At 36.6% G+C, this 26,163-nt stretch overlaps 1 protein-coding gene and 1 pseudogene across 1 annotated transcript; both read left to right on the plus strand.

Moving 5' to 3' along the window:
• The first annotated feature begins 465 nt into the window (after positions 1–465).
• LOC134364858 (interferon omega-1-like) lies at positions 466–1,053 on the plus strand. The gene has a single exon (XM_063081033.1). The coding sequence runs from the start codon at positions 466–468 to the stop codon at positions 1,051–1,053; it is 588 nt and encodes a 195-aa protein (XP_062937103.1).
• A 13,456-nt stretch (positions 1,054–14,509) lies between these two features.
• Positions 14,510–15,080, plus strand: LOC134365000 (interferon alpha-4-like; annotated as a pseudogene).
• Positions 15,081–26,163: the final 11,083 nt, after the last annotated feature.

A 26,163-nucleotide genomic window follows, 5' to 3' on the forward strand; every position in this document is an offset into this window, starting at 1 on the left:
TGAGAGGATGTGAATCCTGTGTAAAGTATGGAAGGTGCATAAGTCATCCATGATCAGCACTAAAAATTTGTTCCCCTAACAGAGAAGAGTGATATTTATATATGAAAACAAAAAATATGTATGTGTGTTTATGAGAATTTACATACCTACATAAACCATGGTATTTAGGACAACAATGTTTCTCAATTAATTGATAAGTAACTATTTGGATTGGCACGTCGGAAGTTGACTGACAACATTCTACTGCTAAAAGGGTTTGGGTTAATGACATGTTCTTAGGTGATAGAGAGAATACACAAGTGAAAACAAAAAAGGGAAGTAAAAGTGGAGAGAAATGTTCAGAAAATGAAAACTCTTGTGTTCCCTATTTAAAAGCCGTGCATAGAGAGAATGTCTTCAGAGGACTTACAGTCCACAGTCCCCCCAGCCCCCGCTCAGCCAGGCCAGCAGCATCCTCAGCTTCCCATGGCCCTCCTGCTCCCTCTACTGACAGTCCTGCTGGTGGGCAGCTATGGCCCTGCTGGATCTCTGGGCTGTGACCTGCCTCAGAACTCTGTCCTGCTTAGCAAGAAGACCTTTGTGCTTCTGGCCCAAATGAGGAGAATCTCCCCTTTCTCATGTCTGAAGGACAGAATTGACTTCAGATTCCCTGAGGAGGTGGTGGATGGCAGCCAGTTCCAGAAGGCCCAGGCCATGTCTGTGCTCCACGAGATGCTGCAGCAGATCTTCAGCCTCTTCCACACAGAGCGCTCCTCTGCTGCCTGGAACCCGACCCTCCTGGACGAGCTCCGTGCTGGACTTCATAGGCAGCTGGAAGACCTGGAGACCTGCCCGGTGCAAGCGATGGGAGAAGAAGAATCTGCTCGTGTAACTGAGGGTCCAATACTGGCCTTGAAGAGGTACTTCCAGAGAATCCGTGTCTACCTAGAAGAGAAGAAATACAGTGACTGTGCCTGGGAGGTTGTCAGAGTGGAAATCACGAGATCCTTCTCTTCATCAACAAACTTGCAAGAAAGGTTAAGAAGAAACGCTCAAGACCTGCAGTCATCTTGAGAGGATTCTCACTGTCTGATCTGCCATTATCACACTTGCACATGTGTCTTTGCTCATTTCAAAAGGCTATTTCCTCTTTAGTGACTAAATTATTGAATTAATTCAGGAAATATCTTGTTAATAGTATTAAACAAGTGTATGTTAAAAATATTCAGCTCTGGGCTTCAATTCCTAAAAAATTACTGTCCTGATGTTATTTATTTATCTATTTATTTATTTATGTTTATTCTTTTGTATCTTTGGTATTTATAATATTTGACATTTTATATGTAGTAACATGTTCATCTCCATATTGTATTAAAATTTATGACATGTTCACTTTCGATGTTATTAAATTTGCTCATTGCTTTATTAAATTTTTATCAAAGAAACTTCTTCTTTAATCTGAAAACAAAATCCACACCCTCATTTTCTAAAGCAAATTGAAGAAAGGTTAAAAAATGCATTTACTCTTTCATTCTATTCACATTGTATGTGTAAATTGAGTACGTGGCAGATTCTGGAATTTCCTTCAAGAAATACCACTGAATAAAGCAGAGAGTTCCTGCTGTGTTGAAACTCTCAGTCTTAGAGGGAAGGAGACATAAAAACAATACTAATTCCTATTTTATTTCAATTATATTTAATGCTACAAAGAGAAGTAATGGAAAATGATGTTCCCACTCCAGAAGCTTTAGGAAAAAAGATATTACTTGTCCTCCCTACTTTGTCCTTCCTCCGTTGCCTGGGAGACAGGTAATTCCAGAAGTCTTATTGGCAGTTTGGAATTTAGGTCTAGAATGAAAACAAATGTCTTGGGTGAAGGTGTTAATTTGGGACTCTTTACTGTATGTTTGATAATAAGGGCATGGGAATAGATGTGGTCACTGATAAATAGATGGGACAATGAGACTAAGACCTAAACTTCCTGCAGATCCTCAAAGGTAGATCATAGGAGAATCTTCCAAGGGCACTGAGGTGGAGCAGCCAGTGCAGTTAGAAGGAGAAATAGGAAAAAGTGGGGGAGAGACAAATGAGGGGAAGGCAGTGGTGATTTCAGGGAAGATGAGGACTAACTGTCCCAGTGGACCTGACAATAGGCACCATTGGTGACCAAGGGGGATCTGGTTTAGTAAAATTAATGGGACAGAAGCCAAATGTGAGTAGGTTAAAGAAGAAACACAATAAGGGAAATTGGGTGCACCGTGTGATTATAAAATCATTTTGTTTGGCTTTTATGTGAGGTGGAGTTGGAAAATAAGGTGATACCTAGAGAAGAACTTCGGTTATCATCTCCATGCATATTTTTTAAATGCTTTCTGAAAATCATTTTGAGAAATGAGTGAATTGGAACAAAACTTTTGAACATATTTTTATTGATACATAGTTAACAAGTAAAACATGTATGTATTTAAGGTCTGCAACATGGTGTTTTGGTATAAATATACCCTGTGTAATGATTCCCACAATTAGGCTGATTAACACATTCATGACCTGTCATGGTTATCTTTTCGTGTGTGTGTTTGGGGGAGTAGAACACTTAAAATCTGGCCCTTAGCAAATTTCAAGTGTACAATGCATTATTATTAACTATATTTACCATGCCTGCTGAAAACTTTTAATATTTGATTTATATGATTTAAACTATTACTTACTTACCTATTTAATTCAAAACATTGCTAATTTATTTAGCTAAGTACTAATTTATTATTGTTCTAATTAATATCACTTTGTAGTAAATTTAAATAGTAACACATTTGCTTGCTAGTTTCAGTTCTTTTTTCAATCTAATTTTACAATCAAGTTTCATTTTATTTTATCTGTTATTTCTTTTTTAAAAATGCTTTATTTTATTTTATTTTGTCAGTTTACAATGTGGTAGATTATTGTGGCCAATTACCGAAACCTCTCTCCCACCTCCCTCTCCCCGCTCACTCCCATCAATATCTTTTCTGTATGTTTGTCGTATCAATTTCAAGGAATTGTAATTGTTATGTCTTCTTCCCACCCCCACCCCCAGTTTTTTTGTTTATTTATTTACTTATTTTTAGCTCCCACATATAAGTGAGAACATGTGATATTTCTCTTTCTGTGCCTGACTTGTTTCACTTAATATAATTCTCTCTAGGTCCATCCATGTTGTTGCAAATGTCAGTATTTCATTCTTTTTTTTATAGCTGAGTAGTATTCCATTGTGTAGATGTACCACATTTTCCATATCCACTCATCTGATGATGGCCATTTGGGCTGGTTCCAACTCTTAGCTATTGTACAGAGTGCTGCGATAATCATTGGGGAACAGATATACCTTTGACTTGATGATTTCCATTCCTCTGGGTATATTCCCAGTGGGATAGCTGGGTCATATGGTAGATCTATCTGCAATTGTTTGAGGAACCTCCGTACCATTTTCCATAGAGGCTGCACCATTTTGCACTTCCACCAACAACGTATGAGAGTTCCTTTTCCTCCACAACATGCCAGCATTTATCATTTAGAGTCTTTTGGATATTAGCCATTCTAACTGGGGTGAGATGGTATCTCAGTGTGGTTTTGATTTGCATTTCCCGAATGCTGAGTGATGTTGAGTATTTTTTCATATGTCTGTTGGCCATTTGTATATCTTCCTTAGAGAAATGCCTATTTAGCTCTTTTGCCCATTTGTTAATTGGGTTGCTTGTTTTTTTCTTGTAAAGTTGTTTGAGTTCCTGGTATATTCTGGATATTAATCCTTTGTCAGATGTATATTTTGCAAATAAATTCTCCCACTCTGTTGGTTGTCTTTTAACTCTGTTAATTGTTTCTTTTGCTGTGCACAAGCTTTTTAGTTTGATATAATCCCATTCGTTTATTTTCCTTTGGTTGCCCATACTTTTGGGGTCATATTCATGAAGTCTATGTCCAGTCCTACTTCCAGAAGTGTTTCTCCTATGTTTTCTTTAAGAAGTTTTATTGTTTCAGGGTGTATAATAGATTCTTTTATACATTTTGAGTTGACTTTAGTGTATGGTGAAAGGAATGGGTCTAGTTTCATTCTCCTGCCTATTGATATCCAGTTATCCCAGCACCATTTGCTGTAGAGGCAGTCTCTTCCCCAATGTATAGGCTTGGTGCCTTTGTCAAAGATCAGATGGCTATAGGTGTGTGGGTTGATTTCTGGATTCTCTATTTTATTCCATTGATCAGTGTGTCTGTTTTTATGCTAGTACCATACTGTTTTGGTTATTATAGCCTTGTAGTATGGTTTAAAGACAGATAATGTTGTGCCTCCAGCTTTAATTTTTGCTCAGCATTGCTTTGGCTATCCGTGGTCTTTTGTTATTCCATATAAATTTCTGGATAGTTCTTTCCATTTCTGAGAAAAATGTCATTGGAATTTTGATGGGGATTGCATTGAATCTGTAGATCACTTTGGGTAATATGGACATATTCACAGTGTTAATTATTTGAATCCAAGAGCATGGGATATCTTTCCATCTCCTTCAGTCTTCTTTAATTTCTCTCAACAGTGGTTTGTAGACCTCTTCATAGAGATTTTTCACTTCCTTGGTCAGCTTCATTCCTAAATATTTTATTCTTTTGGTGGCTATTGTAAATGGGCAAGCCTTCTTGATTTCTCTTTCTGCATGTTCACTATTGGAGAATAGAAATTTTACTGATTTTTGTGTGTTGATTTTGTATCCTGCTACTGTGCTGAAATCGTTTATCACCTCCAAGAGTTTTTTTGTAGAGGCTTTAGGCTGTTTGATATATAGGATCATGTCATCTGCAAACAGGGACACTTTGACTTCATCTTTTCCAATCTGGATGCGCTTTATTTCCTTCTCTTCTCTGATTGCTCTGGCTAGTACTTCCAACACTATGTTGAATAGGAGTGGTGAGAGTGGGCATCCTTGCTTAGTTCCTGTTCTTAAAGAAAAAGCTTTCAACTTTTCCCCATTAAGGATAATATTGGCAGTGGGTTTATCATACATGGCTTTAATCATTTTGAGATAGTTTCCATCTATACCTAACTTATAGAGGGTCTTTGTCTTGAATGAATGTTGAATTTTATCAAATGCTTCTCAGCATCTATAGAGATGACCGTATGGTCCTTGTGTTTGATTTTATTAATATGATGTATCACATTTATTGATTTGCATGTGTTGAACCAAACTTGCATCTCTGGGATGAATCCCACTTGATCGTGGTGAATAATTTTACATATGTGTTGCTGTATTCTGTTTGCTAGTATTTTACTGAGGATTTTTGCATCTATATTCATTAAGGATATCGACCTGTAGTTTTCTTTTTTAGTTGTATCTTTATCTGGTTTTGGTAAAAAGATGATGTTTGCTTCATAGAATGAGTTTGGGAGATTTGTGTCTGTTTCAATCTTTTGGAATAGTTTGTATAGAATTGGTGTCAATTCTTCTTTGAATGTTTGGTAAAATTCTGCTGTGAATCCATCTGGTTTTGGGCTTTTCTCTGTTGGGAGCCTTCTGATAACAGCTTCAATCTCCTTTATTGTTACTGCCCTGTTCAGATTTCCTATGTCTTCATGGCTCAGTTTCGGGAGCTTGTGTGTGTCCAGAAATTTATCCATTTCCTCCAGATTTTCAAATTTGTTGGCATATAGTTGTTTATAGTAGTCTTGAATGATTTTTGTGTTTCAGATGTATCAATTGTAATATCACCTTTTTCATTTCTAATTTGTGTTATTTGGATCTTCTCTCTCTTTTTTTTAGTTAGCCATGTTAATGGTTTGTCAATTTTATTTATCTTTTCAAAAAACCAACTTTTTGATTCGTTGATCTTTTGTATTGTTTTTGGGTTTCAATTTCATGAAGTTCTGCTCTGATCTTAATGATTTCTTTCTGTCTGCTAACTTTAGGTTTGGATTGTTCCTGTTTTTCTGGTTCTTTAAGGTGAAGTGTTAGGTTGTTCACTTGCCATCTTTCCATTCTTCTGAAGTAAGCATTTAATGCAATAAAATTCCTCCTTAGTAGTGCTTTTGCAGTATCTTACAGTTTTTGGTATGATATATCATTACTGTCATTAGTTTCAATAAATTTTTTGATTTCCTGCTTGATTTCTTCTTGGACCCATATGTCATTAAGTAGAATGCTGTTTAATTTCCATGTGTTTGCATAGTTTCCAGAATTTTGTTTGTTATTGATTTCTAATTTTAATCCATTGTGGTCTGAGAAAATACATGGGATAATTCCAATTTTTATGAATTTGTTGAGACTTGATTTGTGACCTAATATGTGATCTATCCCGGAGAATGATCCATGGGCTCATGAGAAGAATGAATACTCTGAGGTTTTTGGATGTAATGTTCTGTAGATATCTGCCAATTCCAATTGGTCTAGAGTATTGTTTAGATCTTGTGTTTCTCTGCTGATTCTTTGCCTAGATGATCTGTCCAATATTGACAGTGGGGTGTTCAGGTCCCCTGCTATTATGGTATTAGTGTCTATTTCCTCCTTTAGGTCTCATAGAGTTTGTTTTATAAATCTGGCTGCTCCAACATTGGGTGTGTATATATTTATGATTGTTATGCCTTCTTGATGGATCAATCCGTTTATCATTACGTAGTGTCCCTCATTGTCTCTTTGTATGGTTTTTAGTTTAAAGTCTATTTTATCAGATATAAGAATAGCTACTCCAGCTCATTTTTCTTTTTTGTTTGCATGGCAAATCTTTTTCCATCCTTTCACTCTTAGTCTATGTGAGTCTTTATGGGTGAGGTGGGCCTCTCGAAGGCAGCATATAGTTGGGTCCTCCTTTTCAGTCCAGTCAGCCACTCTGTGTCTTTTGATTGGGGAATTTAAACCTTTTACATTAGGAGTTGTTATTGAAAAGTGTTGATTTATTCCTAGCATTTTATTGATTATTTATCTGTTATTTCATTCACTCCAGTGTTTACATTGGTAATTCATAATTTTATAATTTTTAACCATTGGCATAAACATTTCCTATAAATTATAGCCTTAATCCTTTGAAGAATACTTGTTTTAATTTCACCTGGGTAAAAAAACCTTGGATGTTTCTCCAAGCCCTGTCTAGGACATAGAACCATGTCTCTCCTTAAGTCACTTTCCTCTTTTGACTTTACACGTATCCAGTTTCTTTTTGTGTAAATTAGTTTTTGAATTCAATTCTGTTTCCATCAGGAAGTTTTTATCTATTATGTAAAAATCTCAATTTGTTTTTGTTAGAGTGGCAGTAATTTTTCTAGAAAGTTATATTGAAAATTTCCTTACTCACTAATGATACATATGTCTTTATTATAGATATAATTATTACTTTTGAGTATTAATTAATATAACTAATACTTTTGAGATTATTTCTTTTATTAATGTGATTACTAACTTTACTCATTGCTACACTCATTTTATTTCTGATGCTTTAAAACTCATTTTATTGTTCTAGTTGAGCTGGCTAAGGCCAAGAACTCCTTTGTATATTTTAATATTATTGCTTGTATTATTTCCTGATTAACTTGAGAATTGATCTAAGGTGAATAGCATTGGCTTTATGATATCATAAACATTTGTAGATTCCAAAATGGCTAATTATACCATAAAACAAAGCATGAAGCCAGAGATTTCATCATAGTCTGATATTAGTGATGTGCATTTACAAATGTAATCTGTAGAAGGGAAAAATAGAAATACCCAGTTCTGCTCAGCTTTTTGTCTTAATCTTCATCTAGGTGGGGCTGAAAGTAGGTGAGTTTTTGTGTGTGTGTCATTTTTTTCCAGTGAGATAATGTTGCTCTTCTTACACATATTTTAAATTATGATAAGATAAACCTAGCATAAAATTTAGGTTCTTAACCATTTCAAAGTATATAGTACAGTAGTGTTAAGCATTTTCACACAGTTGTACAACTAACGTGCAGAAATATTCCATCTTGCAAAACTGAATCTATACACTCATTAAACCAATACCCATTTCTTTTTCCCTAACCCCAGCCCCTAGAAACCACGTTCTATTTCTATGAATTCTAGATATCTCATATAAGTGGAATCATACAGTATTTGTCCTTTTGCAACTGGCTTACTTTACTTAGCATAATGTCCTCAAGATTCATCCATGTGGGAGCATATGTCAGAATAAGACTGAATTACATTCCATTATATATATATATATATATATATATATACACACACACACACACACCACATTTTGCTGAAAAATATAACAACACAGATTTATATTACATTGCATAAGGCTGAATAATATTCTATGGTATTTTTAATGAAATACATATAAGTCTGAATAATATTCCATTGTATGTGTTTACCCCATTTTGTTTATCTATTTATCTGTCCATCAATGGATACTTAGGTTGCTTCCACCTTTTGGCTAATGTGAATAATGCTGTTACGAACATGGGTGTACAAATACATATATTTAAACCTGTCTTTTAAATATATTTTTGGATATATACCCAGAAGGGATTTGCTGTATTTTATGAGAATTCTATTTTTAATTTTTTGAGGAAAATTATATTGTTTCTCCTTGTGGCTGCATCATTTTACATTTCCACCGACAATAAATGCTGGTTCCAATTTCTCCACATCCTCATCAGCACATGTTGTTTTATTCTTTTGATAGGAGCCTTCCTGATGGATATGAGGTGATATCTCTTTGTGAGTTTGTTTTGCTTTTCAGACTGTTATAATAAATACTATTAAATAGGTAGTTTATACAAAAAAATAAATTTATTTCTCATGGTTCTGGAAAGTGAAAAGTCCAGGATCAAGGCCTCAGCAGATTTGATGTCTGGTGAGGGCCCATTTCCTGATTCAAAAGATGGTGCTTTCTTGTTGCATCCTTATGTTGTGGAAGGGATGTTCTTTGGGGTGTCTTTTATAAGGGCACTAATCCCATTCATAAGGGTGTAGCCTCATTAACCACTCCTCTAAAGATTCCCTCTCCTGGTATCATTACCTCAAAGGTTAGTATTCAGCACCATCAATTTGCTGGGGGCGGGATGGGGGAACAAATATTTAGACCATAGCAATATACTTGTTGGCCTTTTGTATGTCTTCTTTGAAGAAACAGCTGTTCAAATCCTTTGTGCAATTTTTAATAGAATTATGTGTTTTTTTGTTGTTCTTGTTCTTGTTGTTTTGTTTTTTTACTGGTAAGGGGATCGCAACTCTCGGCACAGTGTTGTCCTCACCACAGTCAACCAGTGAGTGCACTGGCAATCCCTATATAGCATCCGAACCCATGGCCTTGGCACTACCAGTGCTGCACTCTCCTAAGTGAGACACGGGCCTGGCCCTAGAGTTATGTGTTTTCTGCGGTTGAGTTGTAGGAGTTCCTTATATATTCCAAAGGTTACCCTTTTATGAGATATATGATTTGTAAACATTTTCTTCTATTTTAAAGGTTGCTTTTTCACTCTTTTGAGTTTGTCCTTCGATGGACAGAAATGTTTAATTTGTCCAGTTTATCTGTTTAATGTTTAATATCGCCCAGTTTATCTAATTTTTAGTGTCCAGTGCTTTTGGTGTCCCATCTGAGAACTCATTACCGAAGCCATTTTCATGAGGCTTTCCCTATAGGTTTTTGTCAAGGGTTTATATAGTTTCAAGTCTTATGTTTATGTCTTTAATCTATTATGAGTTAAATTTAGTATGTTATGTAACATAAGGGTCACACCTTATTCTTTTGTATATAGATATACAGTTTGCCTACAAACATTCGTTGAAGAGTCTATCTTTAACCATTGTGTAGCCTTGGCACTTTTGTCATAGTTCATTGACCATATACATGAGGGGTTATTTCTGGGCCCTCTATGTTATTCCATTGGTGTATTTTTCTGGCTTTGTACTCATACCATACTGTTTTGATTATTGTAGCTTTGTAATAGTTTATGACATAGGAAGTGTAAGGCCTCCAGCTTTGCTTTTCTTCCCCCTCAAGATTGATTTGGCTATTCTGGTCCTTTAGAATTCCATTTGAATTTTAGGATTAGTTTTTATATTTCTGCAAAAAATACCTTTGTGACGTTGATAGAGCTTGCCTTGTATGTGTAGATTGCTTTGGATAGTATGAACATCTTAACAATATTAGGTCTTTCAATCCATGAACACAGGCTGCGTTTATCTTTATTTGTATATTCCCTAGTTTCTTCAGCAATATTTGGTAGTTTTCAGTGTATAACTCCTTTTCCTCCTTGGTTAAGTTCATTTTTGAGTATTTTATTTGCTTTGATGATACTATAAATGGTTTTGTTTTCTTAATTTATTTTCACATTGTTAATTTTTAGGGTATAGAAATGCCACTGATTTTTGCATGTTAATTTTGTACCCTATGACTTTTCTGATTTCATTTATTAGTTCTAACAGGTGTGTGTGTGTGTGTGTGTTGTGTAAACTTACAATTTTCTACATATGATATTATGTCATCTGCAAACACAGATAATTTTTTTCTTTCTTTATAATATGGATATCTTTTATTTCTCTTTCTTGCTAATTGTTCCACGTAGGACTTCGGGTATTATATTGTATACAGGTGGTGAAAGTGGAATTCTTGTCTTGTTTCTGATCTTAGAGAAAAAGCTTTCAGTTTTACCATCGAGCATAATGTTTGCTGTAAGCTTTTCCTATATGGCCTTTATTATGTTGAGGTAATTTCCTTCTGTTAAAACTGTCTTGAATGTTTTTGTCATGAAAGGATATTGAAATTTTTTGGAATGCTTTTTCTGCATTAACTGAGGTGATCGTGTGTTTTCTTCCCTTTATATTATTAATGTGGTATATTACACTGATTGATTTTCATGTGTTGAATCATCCTTGCATTTCAAGAATAAATTCCTCTTAGTCATTGTGTAAAATCCTTTTAATATGCTGTTTCATTTGGTTTGCAAGCATTTTTTTGAGGAATTTTGCATCAATATTCATCAGAGATATAGGTCTGTAGATTTCTTGTAGTATCTTTGTCTGATTTTGACATCAGTGTAATACTAACCTCATAAAATGAGTTTCAAACTTTTTCCTCCTTTTAATTTTTTGAAAGAGTTGGAGGATGATTGGTGTTAATTTTTCAAATGTTTGGTATAATTCTTCAGTGAAGCCATCCAGTCATGGGCTTTTGTTTGTTGGATAGGTTTTTATTATGATGCAATCTCCTTCTAGTTATAAATCTGGTCAGATTTTTTATTTCTTCCTGATTCAGTCTTGGTAGGTTGTGTGTTTAAAATAATTTATCCATTTCTCCTAGCTTATCCAATTTCTTGGGACATAATTGTTTATAGTAATTGCTTATGTTCCTTTGACTTCTGTGGCATCAGTTGCAACGTCTTCTCCTTCATTTCTGAGTTTTGTTATTTGAGTCTTCACTCTTTATTTCTCAGTAAATCTAATTAAGGGTTTGTCAACTTTGTTGATCCTTTCAGAAAATCAACTCTTAGATCTATTGATATTTTCTATTGTTTTTCTATTCTTGCTTTCATTTATCTCTGCTCTAATCTTCATTATTTCCTTCCTTTTGCTAGCTATGGGTTTATTCGTTGTTCTTTTTTTAGTTCCTTAGGTTGTAAAGTTCAGGTTTTGATTTGAGATCCTTATTCTTTTTCAGTGAAAGCTATTACAGATGTAAGTTTCCCACTTAGTCCTGTTTTTACTGAAGCACATGTTTTGGTATGTTGTGTTTTTATTTTCATTTGTCTCAAGATATTTTCTAATTTCCTTTTTGATCATTCTTATATATTTATCACATTTAGACGTACATTTGTTTTCTTATTGTCCCCATGCATTGGGAAACAACACCAGACCCGTTTTCTTTCTAGAAATAGTGAAATGAGAAAGAAATATATCTGGTGATGTGACCATGGTACAGTCCGTTTGTCTTATCATATTCACATTTCTTCATGAAAAGTGACCTGAAGATGAAAAGAAGAGAAAAGAAATCCAGGGGTAGCAAAACAAATTTTCGCAGTAATGTTCTATAAGGAAAAGGGAATATGCAAAAAATTCCCAACACAATCTCAAGTAAACAACAATGAAAAAAAAATCACTCATTTCCCAGTGTTTGACAGACCAAGAAAAACAGCTTGGACGTTATTGCCCTGTATTCTCAGCGTTTGATGATAAGGATGAACTGAACATCCAATAAAAATGGGCTGACTAGATAAACTACTAAAAGTAGTTAATTTTTGCAATATACATTTCTGGAAAGAAGACTTATCTATTATGGAAACCCCTGTGCACATTTCACAACTTAGAACGTTTTAATTGTTCAATGATATAAAGAATTAAACTGAAACATGAAAAATAAGTAATAATAAAATTTATTTTGGTTATTTAAAAAAATCGATCCCTTCCATAATTTTTACCCTTATAAAGACATACTGATTTTCTATTAGTGTCATCTAAAGATTATCAAATGATTTGAATCCTACATTCTGGGGATTTTGTCCCTGATTGACCAGGAAAGGAAAACCAGAAATTAATTGTTTGGGGGACAGAAACTACTATTCTCAAAATGTACTGTGGTAAATTTTCTGGTAGCTCTGAGCTGTGCGAATAAAGAAGAGTTTCAGTGTTCATATGTGGCTCTGCATGTGACACCAGCTGGTTATGTTGTATTATGACAAAGTAGAGGACAAACTAGAGAGGAAGTCATAATATAGTTTCACATAGTGCTAGGCAAAGGCTGACATATGCTGCTCTTGCAATTACAATCCCCAGAGCCATATGTGCCTTAAAGGAACTAGAATTCTAGTGGTTTTAGAAATAAACTGAGTAGGCATTATTGACAGTCAGTAAGAACGGACTAGAAATATTAGTCATTGTTTATTATAACATGAGCAAATATGACCATGATGAAGCCAAACCCCTTGATCATTTATGAATGCTTTCCAGTAAAAGGAGAAAGTCTGAGAAACTGCCTCAGTAAAAATTACAGCTACTAAATAGCTGATTTGCTAAGGTGGTCTCATACCTACCACTTAGAGTAGGAATCTAGAAGGCTGAGGCAACCTAATTCCTTACAGGTAAAAAAAAAAAAAGTAAGACCAGAGGTCAGGATTAGAGCTGAGAGTTAATTTTTCACATGATAATAATCATTATTGTCCAGATATGAATTTAGGATTAAGATTCTTTCCTTTATTTGATAAGAATTGAGTTTGATTCGAACTTCCGAAAACCTTTGGGAAATTTGAACTTTAGTGCAAAAATACACACAAAAAAGAGACTCAAATTAATATTTCCTAAATAACATGCTCTTATTGGGACTGACATTTCTCCAAGAGTACAAAGATTAGTTCCTGGGTGTGAACAAATCTTAGATAGTACAATAGTTTGTGACCCTCCAAAACTCAAAGTATCCAACAAATAGTATATATCTTCTTCCTTAGTATACATTTTTCTCGTTGAGTTTTCTTATGTATCACATAGGAAGCACTGACATTGAGTTCGTGAAAGATACACGAAATGTATGCAATATCAGTGTTACAAATTTATAGTGAATACTGACTGTGATTGGAGGACTTTCTCTTTTGTTTACTGGGTCTCAAAGTCATACCACAAGATGTGGCCTTAGCCTGCACACATTTGGGCTGCCATTGGCTGTCTTGTGGATGTTGCATACATTTGGTCCTCAGTGCTTTTAAATGTGTTGTGGTCTTTCAGAATTAAATGCAGATAGTTTATGTTTTATTATTAATACTACCTAAGTTATGCAGCACATTGATAATTAAGTCAAGTGCTGAAAATAAAAAACGTTCAACAATACTCATGTCTGGATAATAATCTTTACCTAGAAGTTCACAAATTATCTTCTCATATGAAGCAAAATGAAAAGTAAAGTACAGTAAAATAAAGGAAAGAAAATAATTTATTTCAACTTTTTCAGCAGTTTTGAGTCATAAGCATATTATTAAATTTGTATTATTATCATTCATTTATATAAATTTTGGATTATGCAATTTGATAATTAAAATTTATATGAGTAAATTACATTAAAAGTTGTTTTTCAAATTTTGTTATAAATATAAGTTACATGTCAGTACCCTTTAAATTTAAATTATAGCTTAATTTTTTTGTCATTCTTAACCACACACTGTATAAAAAGAGCAAATTTTACACTTTTTCTTCTTTTCTGTATACTAGAGATATACATGGAGTATATAAAGGGATATACAGTATGTCTGTGTTATGAAAATTTCATAGGGAATTCAATTAGAAAAAATCATGTAAAAAAACTTTGGTAGTGGGGGAAGAGAAGGTAATAATAATAATAATAATAATAATAATAATAAAAGGGTTGAAAAAATGCTTCTAAATCCATGTAGAACATGCATAAAGGAAAGCAAAAACAGAAGTAGAAAGCAAGGGGGGCATTTAGAAAATGGAAACTAGTGTGTTCCCTGTTTAAGACACATGCACAAAGCAAACTCTTCAGAGAACCTAGAGGCCAAGGCTCCGGGTCGCCCATCTCAGCCAGGCCAGCAGCATCTGCAATGTCTCCAATGGCCTTGTCCAGTTCTTTACTGATGGCCGTGCTGGTGCTCAGCTGCCAGGCGACCTGCTCTCTGGGCTGTGATCTGCTTCAGACCCACAGCCTAGGGACCTGGAGGGCCTTGATACTCCTGCGATGAATGAGGAGAATCTCCCTTCTGTCCTGCCTGAAGGACAGAAATGACTTCGGATTCCCCCAGGAAGACTTGGATGGCCACCAGCTGCAGAAGGCCCGAGCCATCTCTGTCCTCCATGAGATGACCCAGCAGAGCTTCAACCTCTTCTGCACAAAGGGCTCATCGGCTGCTTGGGATGAGACCCTCTTGGACGAACTCTGCACTGGACTCTATCAGCAGCTGGACGACCTGGAAACCTGTCTGATGCCAGAGGTGGGGGTGGAAGAGACTCCCCTGTTGAACGAGGACTTCACACTGGCCATGAGGAAATTCTTCCAAAGAATCTTCTCTCTACCTGAAAGAGAAGTAGCACAGCCCTTGCGCCTGGGATGTTGTGAGATCAGAAATCATGAGATCCTTCTCTTCATCAATAAACTTGCAAGGAAGATTAGGGAGAAGACAATGAGACCTGGTCCATCATGGAAATGATCGTCATTGACTAATACATTGTATCAGGCTTTCATGAATTCTGCCATTTCAAAGACTCTCATTGCTGGAGTAACCATGGCATGAGTTGAATCAAATGTGTCAAATGTTTTCAGGAGTATTAAGGAACTTCATGTTCATCTTTATAGGCGCTAGCCCTAAGGTGATGTATGATGTATTTACCTTCCTTTTTAAATATTTATTTATTTACCTATTTATAAGATTGCACTTACTTTTGTTCATATAATATCATGTGTACCTTTATATTGTGGTTAATATAACAAAAAATGTTTTTATATTTAGCCAATTTGTTTTGCTTTGTTAACTAAATTTTTACTATAAAAAACTTACTGTAGTTATTTATTTTTTAAATAAGAAACACCAAGTCTGATTGTGCAACCTGATTAAAAAATAGATGGTACAGTTTATTTTCTTATTACCATTATATTCAAGTTATAACTAAAAATCAACTTTCTCTAAATTAAGTTGTACAAGGGAATGTTGCTTTTAGGATATAGAGGTGAGCTACCAAATTCAGTCCATGCTTTCTTGTAACATTGATTTATGTAAGGGAAGGAACCAAAAAAGAGTAATCATATTTAACAATTTGTGTTAGGTTTAGAGCTATAATGAGAAGAAGGAAAACCAAACAAAATTCTCTTAGCAGAAACGGCAGCAAGGCATATCAGGAAATGAAAATAAAAGCAGTAAATATCCTCTATAGTTGACTGGTACACATCCAAGTGCAAAGGTCCACTGGCAATTGGGTATTTGAGTGTGTAATTTACAACCAATGCCATTAACTGAAAGCCTGGGAGCAGAAGTGGTCATGTGAGAAGATTGTACAGAATGAAGAAAGAACTTAAAATTGATTCCTGTTACGTTCAACTTTAAAGAGAGGGACAAGCCACAAAGGAAAGAAAGTTGGAATACAGTAGGAGAAGAGAGAATGTTGATAAGATTCTATTTAAAAGACTAAAACTACTTCGAAAATCAATGCATTCATGCAAAATGTGGACGGAAACTGCCCACTACATTTTGAAAACAGATTGCTTGGGTGATCATAATTAGAACTTGTATGGTAGAATTAATTAGCAGAAACCAAACTGTAATAGATGGCAGGGGGAATTTGAGAAGTTAGTGACAATAAATACAGAAAATAATTTTGAGAATTGCACTTCTGAAGTGGAGGAGAAAGGTATGGGGGGGCCTGGAAAAGAATGCGGATTATTTTTTTCTCTGGACAGTTTTCACCTTTTGGAATATATTTGTGTCCAGATATATTTCATGGATTTGAAGGATTGCTAAATCATATTACTGAGTAAAATATGTTAATTATTTTCAATCATAACATTTAAAATTATTTACGATGATAATTTATTTTTATTTTTATTAACACGATGTTGAATCTAAGTGAGCTGCTCTTTGGGGTGAAACTATCAACTATAGCGGGAAAACAGATGGAATCGATCTGTGTTGTAATAAGCAGGAATCATATTAGGGTAGATGGAAGGGTGATTAACAGAACATAATTCCTTTATTTTTTTTTTTATGTAGGGAGTCATTTCTTTCACTTTCATTATATTCAGACTTGTATTTGTTTTATTTTTGCCTCGTCTTTTGCAAATGTAATGTACACTTTCTAGGAAAGTCAAATAGAGAAAGAAAAAATGATGAATTGAACATTATGGAAAATAATGGTACGAGCCCGTTCCATTTCCATTTTCAGTTCCCTCTTTAGGTTCTAACCTCCAGAAGAAATAGAAATTCAAAAGCAACAAGACAATCCTGGCCAAAAAAAATTGAAAATTAAAAAGAATGTACAAAAATTGAAAGACTCTGAAACGAGTAAAGAAAAGTAGACTACTTTTAACTAATACCATGTGCTGGTCCTCACTGCCCTACCTTTTCACTGTGAGACAGAATGAAGAACCAAGAAGCTTCAATATAAGCTTCTGATGTGAAAAAAAAATCATCAAATAATCCTCTGTGGCCAGCCCATAAACTTAGAGCATAATAAATGTTCTACAGTTTAATGAATTGAATTCAACACAGAAATCAGCATTTGGCAAAATAAAAACTTTTTGTTATTTACCACACATATGATTTTTAAAAAGGATAATTTACCCAACCCCCTGACCACACGCACACATACCAAACATAACTTTTGTTCCTGTCAGTCATCTGGAGGCTATGGAAATACTTGACACCTGAGCACCTCACCAAAAGACAACAGGGTCACAGCTGCCTACTGAGGTTGTTCGAGAAGTGAGGGCTTTTGCCATATCCCCTTGACATCTGCACCCAGCCCAACAGTGACCCAGCCACTGCTGGAAGGCCCCTGGTCTCCCCTGTGGGAATATGGGGGTGCCACAGCCTCAATCCTGCCCCTCTGCCCTCTTCCTCCTTCCATCCCATTTTTTCCCCTTTCCCCTCTCCCTCTCCCTCCCAACTGCTCTGCAACAACATCACAGCATGTAAAAAATATATATTAATAAAATAAAATTAACTTAAATTTAAAGACAATAACCCTGTGAGGTTTGCAGGACAAGTACTGTCTGAAACAAGGAGTCTAAAATTTAGGAACATTAACTTGTAATATGTCCGAAGGCAGGACCCAGAATTTTTGCCCCCAACACCAACAGTCCTTCCACGACATCTCACACCGTCACCTAGTGGGTAACAAGCATGGCCCATCTCAATCATCATTCAATTCCTGTCGATGGTCAGAGCAGGCATTAGAAGTGTCCCAGGCCTGATATCCTTGCAAGAGGCTCCCCTCTCTGAAGTTATCATTTTCTGAGAAGGACTGGTTCTAGGAACTGATGTCCTCTGTGGTTTTACCCCTAAAACCTCACCGAAAAGAGATATTAAGGTCTACCTAGGGAGAGCCTAGAATTCAACAGCAGAACACCACCCTTCAAAACTCCAGTTTTGTTTTTCTGCTTGCCTCTGTCTTGATGCTAAAAGACAAGAAAAAATAACATGATAGGACGATCATATTATTTCACTCTCCTTCTTCTCAGAAAGCAGCAGATTTTCATTACTAGTGAAGACTCTGAACTTTTTACATTGATTTTGAGCTTTGTATTCTTTACATTGTTCATTTTTAAATGGGTAAAAATGTTTTTACTAAACCTTCTCTGAAAAACTCAAATAAGGAATGGTTTCCTGTTGCTTTGCCTCTCACTGATTTATCACCTCTCTTCCCCTGGGTGACAGAGATGCAAAGGATTACTCAAAGCCCATTTCTTCTGAGCAGTGAGAGACCCTGAAGGGGTTAATCTCCCAGAACCCTCACGAGAGTTGCATTCCTTCCTTGGGAAATTAACCACAAACTGGGCTTTTCTCCCCACATTTATTCTCCAGACCAGGAAGTTACAGAAAAAGAACATAGGTGGGGTTATGGCTAAGTGTAGTTTAACAATATAAGCTGGTAACATCAGTGAAACAAGAGAAGTGACATTCCATAATGCAATTTGCAAAAGGATGAGTCTATCCACCAACAAAAGCTTGATCTTAGCAAACACTCTTTTTCCCTAGAGCACTTTCCCCAGTATTTTACATATCAATCAGTAGGTTAACCAAGGACATCTGTCCTTGAGCAGTAACTTTGCTGTGTTACTGAGACTTTATCCCGAAGAAGGTTTCCTGTCTTTGGCAAGGTTAACATTTCTATATGTAATTAGAAAAGGTTAGGCTAAACCTGAGACTACAGAGCTTTGGAAAATAGGCCCTGTGAAATACATTTGCTTTTTAAATGTTTGTGTACCCCACAGCTTTCTACCCACGGTCCTATTTTAGAATTCCACACACTAGTCCCGTGCAGAAGAAAAGCACAGAATCTCAGATCTCTGGGACCATGTACTCTCCATTTGATAGGACTCCACTATCTGAGGACATGTCTAGTACTTTATGATTGGAGACTCTCAGAGGCACAGAATCACTGTTCATGTCAGCCCTGAAACAATGGAGAGGCTTGGCCAAGACACACCTGAGCTGGGAAGGTAGCTAAGGAATAAGGGCTGAAGGCCTGTTCTTTTTGGGTGTCTTAATAAGCCAATCCATGGACTCTGAATCAGCTGCTTGGAAATTTATTCTGGAGTCATCTACCACATCCACATAGACGGTCTGTGAGCAGTGGACTGATGTCCTAGTCCCCACTCTACTCCTTGCCCTGACTACTCTGTTCTCCAATATTGATGATCTTCTAATCCTTCCTAAGAATTCCTATTTCAAATGTCTCTCTGTTAAAATAATTAATTTATAAAAGTATGGAGAGAAAAAGGAGAAAAAAAGCCCAGTTTTTATGAGCACCGCACTCTCCCGAGTGAGCCACGGGCCGGCCCAAAAGTCCAGTTTTTAGATACATTTCCTGCAGAAGAGGAAAGACATTTACCTGGTGAAGAGAAAATGTGTATGTGTATTGGGGACTAGTATAAAGAAAATTGCTCTAGTAGATCCTGGTTATTAGATTTCTTAGACAAACTTTTCAACTTCTGAGTCTCAGGTGTTTTATCTGTGTGATGTTGGCTAGGTATGAAATGGTAAGAGGCTTGGCACAGTACTTCTTTGTAGTCATCTTCCTATTTGGGATCCTATGGGAAGGGTCTAGAAGCAATATGTCTTAGGATGGACAGTAGGTACTCCTCTCTTACTGTTTGCTCTTCAGCTCCCCTGAAAAGGAAAACCCAACTGTGGTAAGGTCGACCAAGGGATAACCAAAGGGATACATGCAAGGTAGTTGCTTACAAAGATCCAGGTCCTTTAATAGCTTCCTCCCCTTACCTGGGGCAACTGGAGCTCTAATAATGTACCTTACACTTCTCAGTCACATCTTGTCCTGCTTTATGCCTGTCTATTGCTTTGAATTGTTTCCATACTCATCTGATTTCTGTCCCACTGACTCCTACCTGGCTGCTTACTTTCAACCTTCCCCTTGAGCTTGATGGTAGCCGATGGTCACTTCTCAGTAATTTCAGGGGTCCCAGCCCATGGCCTCCTCCTTCAGCACTTCACAGAAAGGCTCAGGAATTGGTCATGATCATCCATCTTGATCTGGGACTAGAATACCAGGTTCCACTTACTTGAAAGACAGATCAGAAACTTAGCTTCAAGGGATGAAGATGAAATTTGGCTTTCTATAGTCCAGATATTTAGAATGACCCTGTGATGATTTTACGAAGGTTGTTGGATGGATCTGACTGGAAAAATTGCAACTTTACCCTCATCAGGAGCTATTCACCTCACCAAATACTCCTCAATAGTGAATTTTGTTCTGGCTCTGAAAATCCTGGTGCATGGTCTCTGCTCTTTACCCTAACTCTCATCAGTCTGGCTGCTACTCTCAGATGCAGTTATGTCCAAGAAGGGGTTGTGATGGGGGCAGAGATTTTAATATGCTGCAAAACATGATTGTGTTTATTCATTGGTAGTTATGTAACTATTTTCTATAATTATTCATCAAAATTTTTACTTACATTCTGTGCACTTTTGGGTATGATTGTTATATTTCTCAATTAAAGAATGTTAATAAACAAGAATCCAAACTTTGAGTGTGTACTTATTCTTATCTAAATCTTTTAACAGATAAACCTGAAAATAATATTCACCACAAGAGTATGTTTTCTCATGTTTCTCAATTTTCTAAATTATAATGAAAACAAGCAGAATTGAGAAATAGTCAGATGAGCAGAAATTCAAGCTCACTCTGGGCAAGTAAGTATCATTTCAACGTTAGAAGATGCTCACATATATCAAGGGTTCTCAAAGTGCGGTCTGAGGACCCCTGGAGTTCCAAGAGATTCTTTTAGGGGTCTCCAAGAGATTCTTGTAGGGGTCTCCAAGTTCCTCCCTTTTCCGACTGCATATCTCTATAAGGCTGGATTTCACGCATAGATTTCAAAAATAACAGCATAGGACAAAAGATTGAATGTAGAACAGATATGAGAATCCAAAAATCACTCTACTAAGCCAGACAGGAAAGAGATATGAATACTTTAAAACATTGCTTCTCTTCTTACTAATTTTTTCATTTTAGAAAATAGTTATTTTTTGTACTCATTTGCTTTTATGTTAACATGTAGTGGGTTTATTTTAGTTATTTTGATATGAATAAGCAAACATTTAAAACTTTGTTAGTTTTAATTTCCAAGATGGCAAATACGAATAAATAGAAGCACACAAACACAATTTCTTTGGGGTTGTCATAAGTTTCAAGAGTATCAGTGGCTCCTTAAACCAAAATATTTAAGAATTGCTGATGTTCATAATATTTAAAACAACCTATTTCAGTGGTTAATTGGGGTTGAGTATTATGGGCCTATAATAATATTAGTCTGTTTTTCTTTATCAGTTGTCCTACACAAATCACAGAAAAACAAATGTGGTGTTGCAGTGGCTGTGGCAGATCCAGATTATACTTAGAAAAAGTCAATTGGAAAAAGATGGAAGTGGAAGGTAAAGAGGACACAGAAAAGGAAAAAGAGCCTCATTCAAAACAATACCCTCCACAATAATAAAATGAGTGGTAATCTCAACAAAAAACTAATTATGCTGGAAAATTTTGCTCAGCAACCTAGAGTTCCTGTGGAACCTGGGAAACACAATGGAAATGGCTATATTGGGGGTAAGGGAAAAGCAGAGTCTGTCCTCCCATCCTCCACCTGCTTCCTCACTCTCACCCTCAGTGTGTGAGGCTGCGAGGGACACACAAGGGTTTCCCACCCAAAATCTCACACCATTTGCTGCTAGGACACACACTGCTAGAAATTCCAGATTGGTCCTCTCCACTACAGATGCCAGTCTGCCCCGAGCCTGGATTTACTTTTCCCTTGGACACCAGGCGGTTCTCAGAGCTGAATTTACATAACTCTCACAACCACTCCTACAGGTGGATTATGCCAGGTCCAGGGTTGAGAAGAGAACACATGGCCACACATTAACTGCAGCTGCTGACAAGCATCAGCTCCATTCCCTCTACTAACATGTGACTCTGTCTTGGTGCCCTTCTTCTGTGCGAGCTTCCTGTGTCTGAAGCAGTTTCTGGCTCTTCCTTAAAGAGAAACAGCCCAAAGCAAAACCCTGTCCGCAGTTAGAGCTCACAAAGAAATTCAGGTTTATTTCATCATCAGGGACTGCATAGTGACCGAATGGTGCAAAAATAACAATGAGGGTGATGCAACAAGTGAAAGGGAAACTGAAAGCCTGTCCTCAGGTGGGATTGGAAGAAAGGGACGGGGATTCCACGTGGCTGAGGACAGTGTAACTTTCTTCATGGAGCAGGCAGTTCTTCTGGCTGTCTGGAACATGCTTCTGTTATTCTGGTGAAAACTTTAATTTAGCTCCTCGAGTGGTAGAGAGAACCAAGAAACCAGGGAGGTAGAGTGTGCCCTGTAGATAGCTGGTGTGTGTGAAGTAGCAGTGATTCTGTCTGCAGCACTGGGATACTCGTTAGCAAACCCTTGGTTCAGCCATCCACTGAATGGCTATTTCTCCCTCTCCCTTGTGAGCTGTTGAGCTGGTGCCAAACAGTTCCTGGCAGTTGTCTCAGAATTGCCTCACCTTCCTGTGCACAAACTCAGAACATTAGGGAATAATCTTCAAACCTGACTCAAATAGAAGAGCTAACATGTAAGGAGCCTTAGTAATAACAGGTGCCATTCTGAGTACATTATATAAATTAAAGCAACTAATCCTCACCACAGTTTTATTAGGTAGAATATAATCATCTTAATTTCAGAGATAAGGAAACTGAGTACAGAGAGGTTTATTTCCCTTTCTCATGTTAAGAAATTCAAAAACACCATTCTGATTCTTGAGTTCTGGTAGGAACATTCAAAGCCTGGTGAACGTTCTCACTTCTCATTTCTAGCCCATTTCTTAGGGAGGAAAACTTGATCTCATTCCCAGTTCTTGTTTTTAACTCAGTTTTTAATTTCATAAAATGTCCAATTTTGCCAACTCTTCGATTTACCTCTGGCTTCCAAATAGCTTGCATACTTCGTTCTGTTCTCCCATTTTCCAGGCCTTGCAATATATTTTGCATCCTTCCATCAGTTCCAAAACGCTGGTTACTTGTGGATGTCTCTCCACATTACCCCCTATTCTGTGCCTATAGCTGTTTGCAATATCGCACTTGCATTAGAACACTTATCATTCTCTTCTGTAATTGATGGTTTGTTTTTTCTTGTCTCTTTCAGATTGGACTATTGGAGCCTGAACTTTGTATCACCAGTCATTAGCACAGCAGCGCATGGTGGGAAATAAGGTATTGTTTATCAAATACATACAATGCTAAGAATATGTGCTTTGAAGGGTTCCTGACTGCCAAATATCAAGGGGTGGTCTTGGAACTGTTTGCCAAGGGTTTATTTAATCAATTCTCTAGATAAAAATGTGAGTACCCACTGTCAACATGAGCACATTGATAGGCAATGTGAACACACACACACACACACACACACACACACAAAATTTAAAATAGAATGTAGTTTGTATTAAAAAGAACTTAAAATACTGTTTTAGCAAACTGTATCCCCAATACATGTGGATCTCCTTGCCTTTTCTAAAACTCTTTTGAGACCCCTACCCACTCCTTGTACCCAGAGGGAAGCTCCAGAACCCATGGTCTGCCCCACTGTGGTCAGCTGATGAGAGCCACTGGGGCATCATTCTATGGCCCCAGACTCTGGAACAGGACCCAAGGTGGTGTAATATAGCCACCACCACACCTACTGTAAAGCAAGGACAATTCACCACCAAAGTAGCAGCCAGGGCCACTCCACAGGTAACCTACTGCTCACTCAAATACACCAATATAAGAAGCATCACCAGTAAAGCCTGCAAATAGAGAAAGAAATCATTATTCTCATACCCAACCTAAGGTAATAGAAGAAGCAAACCCTCTACCAAATGACCAAACATCAACAAAAAAATACTAGAACTACAAATAAACAAGATCTAACACCACCAAAGGATTACAGTAAGGCTCAAATTTCACACTCTATGGAACAGGGAATCCTTGAAAAGTCTGAAAAAGAATTCTGAGCAATGACCTTAAGAAAATTCAAAGAAATAGAAGAAGACTCAATTAGAAAACACAATGAAACAAGAAAAAATATCCAGAATATGAAGGAGGAAATTTACAAAGAGACTAATACCTTAAAAATAAGGGTAGTAAAACTCCTTGAAATGAAAGACTCATGCAGTGAAATAAAAAACACAACAGAGAGATTGAGCAGCAGGGTAGAGCAAGCAGAAGAAAGAATTTCGGATCTCGAAGACGGTTTTTTTGAAATAACCCAGGCAGACATAAAAAGGAAAAAAGAATTCAAAATAATGAGGAAACTCTAACAGAGATAGCAGACAACTCCAAGTTCTCCAACATCTTATTTATGGGTATTCCAAAGGGCAGGAGAAAGGAAAAGGTATTGAAAACCTATTCAAGGAGGTAGTAACAAAAAGCTTCCCAGGTGTAGGGAGAGATACAGACCTTCAGATTCAGGAAGCTCAAAGTTCCCCAAACAGATTCACCCAAAAAGATCCTCCCCAAGACACATTATAGTCAAATTTGCAAAGCTCAAGGACAAAGAGAGAATTGTAAAAGCAGCAAGAGAAAGCAACAAGTCAGCTATAGGGGAGCCCCCATCAGACTAACAGCAGACTTCTCAACTGAAACCCTACAGACCAGAAGAAAGTGGAATGATATATTCAAAATACTAAAAGGAAAAAATTACCAGCCAAGAATTCTTTACCCAGCAAGGCTCCCCTTCAGAAATGAGGGAGAAATAGTCTATTTCCCAGACAAACAAATGTTATGGGAGTTCAACACCACTCAACCAGCCCTGCACGAAATTCTCAAGGGAGTCCTTCATCTGGAATCTGAATAATGATGACCAGTATCACAAATACACAAGAAAAAGTAAAACCCACCATTAAAACAAAAATGCCATCAAGAAAGAGAAAGAAGCTAAATTATGCTACCTTAAATTTCCAGCTACTGTTGAAGAAGAGAAATAAAAGGGGGAGTAATGATCAAAAGATATTTAGATCATCTAAACAAGATCCAATTAAATGAGGTATTAAACAATACTTGTCCACAACTACCCTAAATGTGAGTGGATTAAACTCTGCATCCAAAAGACACAGACTGACTGATTGGATTAAAAAGCTAGACCCAAGTAAATGCTATATTCAAGACACCCACCTCACTTGTAGAGACACATACAGATGAAAAATGAAGGGATGGAAAAAGATATACCATGCAAATGGAAGCCAAAAACAATTAAGAGTAGCTATTCTTATACCAGACAAAATAGACTTTAAACCAAAAAACATAAAAAGAGACATAGAAGGCCACTAGATAATGATAAAAGGATCTATTCAGCTAGAAGACATAGCAATCATAAATATATATACACCCAATACTACAACATCCAGATATATAAAGCAAACACTTTTAGATCTAAAGAAAGAAATAGGCCCTAATAAATTAATAGCAGGTGATCTGAGCACTCCTCTCTCAATATGGGACAGATCTTCCATGCAACAAATCAACAGAGAAATGGGATTTAATCTACACCTTAGACCAAATGGAACTGGCTGATACATACAGAACATTTCACCCAACAACAAAAGAATATGCTTTCTTCTCATCAGCTCATGGTACATTCTCCATGATAGACCACATATTAGGTCAGCAATCTAGTCTCAGCAAATTTTTAAAAACTGAAATCATTCCAAGTATCTTTTCAGATCACAATGGACTAAAACTCTCTCCCTGGGATGAGAGGATGGTTTAACATATGAAACTCAATAAATGTGATACATCACATCAAGAAACTCAAGGACAAAGACCATGTGATTATCTCTATAGATGCTGAAAAAGCATTTGACAAAATTCAACATCCCTTTATGATACAGACTCTCAACAAATTAGGTATAGAAGGAAAGTATCTCAACACAATAAAAGCCATTTATGACAAGCCCATGGCCAGTATCACGCTGAATGGGGAAAACTGAGGGCCTTTCCCTTAAGAACAGGAACAAGACAAGGATGCCCA

This window comes from Cynocephalus volans, chromosome 16 (genome assembly GCF_027409185.1).
Source record: "Cynocephalus volans isolate mCynVol1 chromosome 16, mCynVol1.pri, whole genome shotgun sequence".
NCBI classification, from domain to species: domain Eukaryota; kingdom Metazoa; phylum Chordata; class Mammalia; order Dermoptera; family Cynocephalidae; genus Cynocephalus; species Cynocephalus volans.